The sequence below is a fragment of the Entamoeba histolytica genome, genomic scaffold (genome assembly GCF_000208925.1).
Source record: "Entamoeba histolytica HM-1:IMSS scf_1104750518021 genomic scaffold, whole genome shotgun sequence".
Classification (NCBI taxonomy): domain Eukaryota; phylum Evosea; order Mastigamoebida; family Endamoebidae; genus Entamoeba; species Entamoeba histolytica.
In genome coordinates this window covers 6,262-13,915 of record NW_001915053.1, presented here as the reverse complement: position 1 = coordinate 13,915, position 7,654 = coordinate 6,262, and the positions used below count along the sequence as shown (strand labels likewise).

The 7,654-nt window shown below is 24.8% G+C and overlaps 5 protein-coding genes across 5 annotated transcripts, besides 2 other annotated features; 3 read left to right on the top strand and 2 right to left on the bottom strand.

Moving 5' to 3' along the window:
• The first annotated feature begins 64 nt into the window (after nucleotides 1–64).
• Nucleotides 65–585, top strand: EHI_114810 (uncharacterized protein). The gene has a single exon (XM_001913938.1). It carries the CDS (start codon nucleotides 91–93, stop codon nucleotides 568–570), a length of 480 nt encoding a protein of 159 aa, XP_001913973.1. The 5' UTR covers nucleotides 65–90; the 3' UTR covers nucleotides 571–585.
• Nucleotides 586–772: 187 nt separating this feature from the next.
• Nucleotides 773–1,717, top strand: EHI_114800 (GTP-binding protein, Ras family; the record flags this gene model as incomplete). The annotated part of the gene is made up of 1 exon (XM_645233.1): nucleotides 773–1,717. One exon carries the CDS (start codon nucleotides 773–775, stop codon nucleotides 1,715–1,717), a length of 945 nt encoding a protein of 314 aa, XP_650325.1.
• Nucleotides 1,718–1,780: 63 nt separating this feature from the next.
• On the bottom strand, nucleotides 1,781–2,454 carry EHI_114790 (SNF7 family protein; the record flags this gene model as incomplete). The annotated part of the gene is made up of 2 exons (XM_645232.1): nucleotides 1,781–1,923; nucleotides 1,977–2,454. The coding sequence occupies 2 exons, from the start codon at nucleotides 2,452–2,454 to the stop codon at nucleotides 1,781–1,783; spliced, it is 621 nt and encodes a 206-aa protein (XP_650324.1).
• Nucleotides 2,455–2,956: 502 nt separating this feature from the next.
• Nucleotides 2,957–3,194: a repeat region.
• Nucleotides 3,195–3,330: 136 nt separating this feature from the next.
• Nucleotides 3,331–3,888, bottom strand: EHI_114780 (uncharacterized protein; the record flags this gene model as incomplete). Its single annotated transcript, XM_645231.1, has 1 exon — nucleotides 3,331–3,888. The coding sequence occupies one exon, from the start codon at nucleotides 3,886–3,888 to the stop codon at nucleotides 3,331–3,333; it is 558 nt and encodes a 185-aa protein (XP_650323.1).
• A 367-nt stretch (nucleotides 3,889–4,255) lies between these two features.
• On the top strand, nucleotides 4,256–5,056 carry EHI_114770 (uncharacterized protein; the record flags this gene model as incomplete). The annotated part of the gene is made up of 1 exon (XM_645230.1): nucleotides 4,256–5,056. The coding sequence occupies one exon, from the start codon at nucleotides 4,256–4,258 to the stop codon at nucleotides 5,054–5,056; it is 801 nt and encodes a 266-aa protein (XP_650322.1).
• A 1,529-nt stretch (nucleotides 5,057–6,585) lies between these two features.
• Nucleotides 6,586–6,793: a repeat region.
• Nucleotides 6,794–7,654: the final 861 nt, after the last annotated feature.

Below are 7,654 nucleotides of genomic sequence, written 5' to 3'. Positions count from 1 at the left end.
TTGACTTTGTATTACAATTTGATAATATAGAAATTAGGAAATTCTTCCATTCAAAATGATTTTTCATATTATCGTAGAACATTAAATAGAATGAAAGGAGTTAAAAAGGATAGTGACATTAAAATTAGAGATGAAACTGCTAATAAAATGTCTATGTTTTTTGCTTATTCTTCACCAATGATGAAAGTACTTACTGAAGCAGTTAATGAATTTACAAAAGGTGTTAATGAAGAAATAAAAGATAATATTTCTGGTTTACTTTGTACGTTAGCTAATGCTTGTAATGATATGGTATTTTCTAACACTTTTTCTAAAGTAGAAACTAATTTGTTTTGTCTTCGTGTAATGACAGGATCAATTATTCTCAATGATATTATTTCTCCATTAGGTTCTTTCCATAAGAAAACACCAATTAGAATTAAAGAATGTATTATGCAATTGAAAAATTACAACCAAGAAGATCCTCTCATTTGTGAGACTACAAAATCCTTATTAGATACGTTAAGATTCACTTCTAAACATATCCAAGATCCAGAGACTCCTGGCTATATTAAGGCTCTGTTAATTTAAGTCATTATGATTTCTAAATTATCTTTCTTTGCTCTTTTTCTATCTTATTGAATCAGATTTTTTCTTATCATTTCTGAAATTTTCATTTTATGTGATAATAAAAAATCTCAAGAATAAGACAATTTCAAGAAAGCTAAAAGAAATAAATATTTACATTAATAAATACTTAAGTTATTAAAAAGAACAAAACTCTAAACATTAAATGCAATATAATCCTAGTTATAACCAATTACAAAAAGAGAATTTAAAATTAAAAGATATTATTTTTCAATCAAAAAAGAGATTATTTCAATTGGTGAATCTAATCAGAATAGATTGTGGAGAATTGTCATGTAAAATAAATGAGCAAAGTCAGTTAAATGAATTTATAAATGAGATAGAGAGATTATACCTTTATTGTAAATCTCATCTTCAGAAAAAGGAATCTAGTCAAGACGAAGAGACACACACTAATAAAGAAGATAAGCATTCATATAGTATTAAAGAATTATCAGGATTGAATGAAGAACAAAATAAACAAATAATTAAAATGAATTTAAAAGGACCACAATTACATGAACAAATGTTACAACGAAGGAAAAAATCATTGACATACCACGAACAAATATCTAAAAAAGATAATTTATTAAAAAGATGTATTTTTGTTGGAGATGATGATTCTGATAAAACAAATATTATTAGAACATTCATTCAACAACAATTTCCTTCAAATCCACATATTCTTTTAGAAGATGTTCAATGTATTGATATCCATTCACGTTGTGGTATTGTTAAAATAACAATTACAGATGCATTTAGTTCAAAAGGACATGAGTATTTAAGAAAAATTATTTATTCATCAGGTAATATATTTGTTATTTGTTTTTCTTTGATTCATCCACAAACTTTTAGTAATGTTGTTCAGTATTGGATTCCTGAAATAAAGAAATACCGACCAGAATTACCATTGATATTATGTGCAAGTCATTGTGGAGAACAACATGAAGTGATTCCGTTTGAATTAATTGAATCAACAATAAAATGTAATTTTATTGATAAATATGTTGAATGTAATTCAACAACAGGGAAAGGCATCTCTGAGTTATTTACTTTGGTAGGGGATTTATTAGCAGATAACCAGATTATTTCTGGTTGTATTGTTTGTTAATAATAAATCTTATATTTTAGTGAAACATAAAAATATAATAAACCAATTATAAATAATAGAAATTTAAATTGCAAATTTTTTGTCATCTGGTTGTGATTCTTCTTTTTGTCTAAACGGTTCGTTAGTTATTGGAACAGACCCAAACCCATCTGATTCTGGGATTTGAATATCTCCTTCAAACATTGAATCACCTAATTCAGCTAGTTCTAAAAAAAAATTAGTGTTATAAACAAAAGTTATTAGAAAAATAAAAGCAAACCATCATCTAATTCATTCAAATCCATATTTGTGATGTCTTGTGATAAAATGTCACCAAATTCTTGTTGATCTTCTGCAAAATTCATCATACTGTCTTGAACATCTTCAATAGAATTAATATCAAATTGGCGTGATATGAGTTTCATTTGTCTATTTGAAGCTGCCATTGCATCATAAACTTTTTTGTAATCTTTCATTTGGTCTACTTGGAATTGAACATTTTCTAAATTCATTTGATGTCTTTCAGTTATGTCCCGATGTTGTTCGTGTTGTTTCTTTTGTTTTAATAACATTAATGCCTTCTGTTTATATCGTTGGCTTTCAGCACCAGTTGTTTTATGTGACATTTCAATGTTTTGACGAATTTGTCGATCCAAATCAACAATCTTTTGATCTAAATCAGTTACTCTTGACTCAAGAATTGCATGAGTTTCATCTATTGAAGGTTCTTCATTCTTTCCAATGAATCGATTTAACATTGCAACGTTCTTAATTTTACAGTATTTTCCAGTTTTATTTTATTTTTTATTCCAAAAAATGACAAATGAATTTTGGTTTCAATTTTTCTTTCTACTGGTGGTTTCATTTATTCCACATAACATAAAATTGATAGTATTGGCATATTTCTTAACAAAAATGTTTTTAAAAAAACTCCAAATATCAAATTAATGAGACAAAGATTCTATATATCCAAAAGATGAGATAAGTTTCTCATCAAATATATGAATTAGTCAACTATTAATTCTAACTTGTAGCACATAAAAATATTTAATAATAAATTACTAGTTTTAATAATTTTATATGAATAAACTTAAAATTAAGTTTAAAGTGGATAGAGGTTCAATTAATTCTTTTTGTGTTTGATGTATTAATTACAGGATATTCTTTCATTATGTTGGTCTTGTATATTAGATGATAAAATAATTATTTGATGTTTGTCATTAATATTTTATTATTTAGATAGTCTGGATAAAATTATATAAGAATACAAATAAATCAATTATGATAAACTTAATATTTATATGTTCATCATATTGAGAAGTGAGCAAACCAGTTTCTTCAACATGTTTTATTTCTATTGAAATAATATTTTTTTTTTCAAAGATACTCGACTTAAAATGATTTTTAATTTCAGTTGTATCCTGACTTTTATTTTGATTTTAATAAGTAATAAAATATTTATCATTCTTTATATTGTTGTTTTAAGGAGAATATATTCTGTTTTGTACAAACATAAAACTATACTTCAGAAAGAAAAATTAATTTATAAATAAAAAAAAATACTTTTAATATATCTCTTTCTTTAAATTCTCTTTACTGTTTTCTTTCAAGTAAATTCACTAGTTTAATATGTCTTACACTTCTTCTTTAAATTGATCATATTCACCCCAATCATCATCATCTTTCATTTCATTTTTCCTCTTTTCTATTTCTTTTTCATTTTCTTCTTTTTCAATAGATTCATCAATTGAAATTTTACTCAAGTCAATTCCAATTGATTTTAAGTATTCTTTACTTTCTTTTCTATCCCAGAAAGCATCTTCTTTAATCTTCTTCCAGACAGGACCTTCTTTCCCATAAATACAATCCATAATAAAAGTGGTTGTTTCCCAAAACATTTGTTTTGTTATTTCATCTTCTGATTTAATCTTTTCATTAATTAGTAAATTCAAGTATTTATCAACAACTCGTTGCCCAACCAATACATATGGAATTTTTAGAGATGTAGCTACTATTTCATCATTTGTTTTATCAAGTTTTGAATATAACGGATAGATTGTTTCCATCATTTGCTCTTCAATGCTATCTCCAACAATCTCACATTGTTCTTTACTTTGTTTAAGTTGCAAACATCGATTAAATGCACGTTGTCTCCAAACAACCCAAAAGTCATCAGCTCCATAAACAGACATGGTTATAATTAATATTATCAAATTTATAAAATTAATATTCGCCATTATAAAATGATTGAAACTATTCACAGTTCATTCTAAAAAAAAAAGAAAAAAACAAAAATTAATAATTTTTTTATTATTTTAAGTAATTTAATATCGTTTTATAAAACAAAATAAAATAATAAAGTCAAATGATTATTATATTACGGTGAATGACGTTTATTTTGTAATTAATTTAAAAACTAAAATTAACTAAAAGAAATTATGTCTTAAAGAAAAAACTAGTAAAAAGAATAGTATTTAAATAAGAAAATTATAATTTTTTTGATGAATGACTCTTATTGAAGATTTAAAGACTGGTTGAACTGAATTAGTCAAAATAAACATGAACCCAATTAGTATTGAAGAATACCTTCAAAGTATTGAAGAAAATAATAAGAATACAAAAGACGCTTGTATTAGATATATTAATGAATTTAATAATTCTACATCTTCACTAGAACAATTTATGCAATTAATTATTCAATCCTTAAATGTTCACGACTATTTGCTAAAGAAACTTTCTGAGAACAATCTTCAATTACAAAACCAAGTCAATGGTTTGAAAAAAGAACTCTCTGAGTTAAAACAAACCACTATACCAAATTCAGGTGCTAGCTCTTCTCTTGGAATACCTCCTCATATAAACAATCCACAGCCTCAAAGTGCAGCTCAACCCAATGCCTTTGCTTCTTATTCTCCTCAAGTGAATTCCCCAAACCAACATTTGCTCCCTGAATCCAAACCATTACCTACTTCACAAGTACCAATACAACCTATCAGTCCTGGAAAGCCAATAATGCCTTCTCAACCAGGATTTGGTCAATATGTTCAACCTAAGCCAATTTCTCCTCAACAACAACCAATGCAACCTATCAATCCAGGAAAGCCAATAATGCCTTCTCAACCTATCAGTCCTGGAAAGCCAATAATGCCTTCTCAACCAGGATTTGGTCAATATGTTCAACCTAATCCAATTTTTCCTCAACAACAACCAATACAACCTATCAATCCAGGAAATCCAATAATGCCTTCTCAACCAGGGTTTGGTTTGTATGGTCAACCTAAGCCAATTTCTCCTCAATCAGGAGTACCAATGAAACCAAGTTATTCGATAGAACCAACATCAAATAATACTAACGCCTGATGAATTAACCGATGACTAAGCTTTATTTCATTGAACCTTTTATCTTCATATTTGGTTTTTAGATATGATTAATGTAATGATCATTTCTTTTTTTTGGGGGATTTTTTGTCATTAATAAAAACTTTTAAAGAATAAAATAAAAATCCTCATATGAAAGATTATATATCTGCTTAAAGAAATAAAAAAAAATTTATAATAAGACAAATAGCAAAAATATTAACTAAAAGCTATTTATCAGAAATACAATCAACATTGTATTTTCTATTTTATTAAAAATTTCAAAAACAGAGAATGAGACATCATTTTGATGATGTTTTTAGTCTCATAAAAAAGACTCAAAGTAAGAATTATTTGGTCTGCCCCTATGAAAGAAAATGGCAGACAGTCAACTCTTAGAAGAAGCGTATTTAATTTCTTTTTAAATCAAATTATGTGAAAGCATCAATTTCTTAATAAAGTTAGACGAGTATATATAAAACTTATCAAAGAAAAGTATATACATTTGACAGATTTTATTTCTACTCCAAAAGTACCGGAATTTTGAAAGTACAATATATTTAATAGTTGTATAGTAAAGGATTATATTATGAAATATAACACAGATGAAGTTGAATGTATTAAAAAAATATAATAACCTATTATTATAATTATATTATAATTAATATTATATATTAACTTACTTTTATTAATCAATGATTTTCTTTTGTTTGTTTTAGATTATTTGTGTTTATTTTGTTATTTTATGTTTTAAATATTAATAAAAACAATCCGAAGATGAAACACCAGAAACACTACACAAAAATTAAAATGAATAAAGACATTGTTTCATCAGTTATTGTCGTGTCTTTTTTTATGATATTGCATTTATTTAGAGTATTTTATTCAATATTACCAGAATAGTATTGATTATTATTTCTGATAGACTATCATTTATTATAATAAAAGAGTGTATATTTGTAAAGACAATAGTATTTTTTACATATTATAATATAATTACATTTAATAATATGAAGTAGTATTAAAGAAAAGGATGTACATGTTGTCGTTGATAAAGAAAAACTAACCAACAATAATATTGAAGTAATGATATGCTTTTTCTTCTTAAAACAAGAATGAAAAGAGTAAGGAAATGAAAATCACAATCACATTTCTCAACAATGAAAAACTAAAGAATAAGTAGAAAATTGATGAGGAAATAATCTTAAAACACAAAAATAAGATTAATCCCTAATGAGCAAATGACAATAAAAGGGAAATATAATCATACTTAATTAACTACTTTTTATTTATTGACTGTTCTTCATATAAATATTCTTTGAATAGAAAATAAAGAAATAATTAATGTATTGAAATATGAAATAGTCAATAAAAGTGAATATTTCCTAAAAGACGAGTCATTTGTATTGAAGATAAAACAAAAAGAAATAATAAATGATATGAAAAGTGATAATTATAAATGATAAAAAGATAATTCTGATATTTAGTCATAAAACAAAAGAAATGGATAAAACTTACCAAGAAACTTCATCGTAATAACAATAAATAGATTTGTTAATAAAGAATTGGTAAGAATGTTGAAAGAACAAAATATTATAGTTGATAAGGAAATAATGGTATAAGATAGAACGATTAATGATATGAAATATGTAATGAAATAATGTGGAGACAATAGAAAGATATAGAAGTACCTCATGAACAATACACTCAATGGAGAGTGAAGGAAATAATCTCACCTGAGTGAAGTGAAATAGAAAAAAAGCAATATCAAATAAAACTTAATTTAGTAATTTTTACTATTAAATAATTGAATGTAATAGGCATGAATTGCAATAGAAAATGCACAATAAAACATAAAAAAGATTTAGTTATAAATGAAAGTTTATTTACAAAATACAATGCAATAAAGAGTTTGATAAAATCAGAAATACAAAAGAATATTAAACGAATAGAGAAAAGACAACCAAAAACCATCAGTTTTACACAATAAAGTAACATAAAGTTAAAACAAATAAACCAATAAAAAGTCTAAAAATCAAAAAAACGTTGTGATTAAGGAATATTATTTCTATAATAATCAAAGAGAAACAATGAAATGAAACACCATTAATAACTAGATAGTTTTATCAAAGCAAAGAAAAAAAGAAATTTTGTTAAAACTTAATAATAATTATGTATTATTATGATAGATGTAATAATAATCACCTTTGTAACAATAATAAAAAATGAAATAAACATTTATTGATTTAAGACTTATAATTCTAATTTTTTACATAAAATATCAACACAACTAATTGATAGAATAAATAGTTTTAATCTTCTTATTTTCTAAAACCTTTGTAAAAATGAATTAGAAACTAAAGATAAATAGAAAAAATTAAGATAATACACTTTATTAATTCTAATTTAATTATGTTAATTATGTTATTGTACTTATCTATTTAATAAAGACAAGAAATATCAAGTTTGAATTTATTTAATTATTCTATATAATCAAGAAATTCAAACTCAAATTGCTCTCACTTTCGTTAGTAGAAATGATATTCAAGATATCATATCTTCGCCGGAAGTGAATAAAGATTAAAAGTTTCGTAATAATTA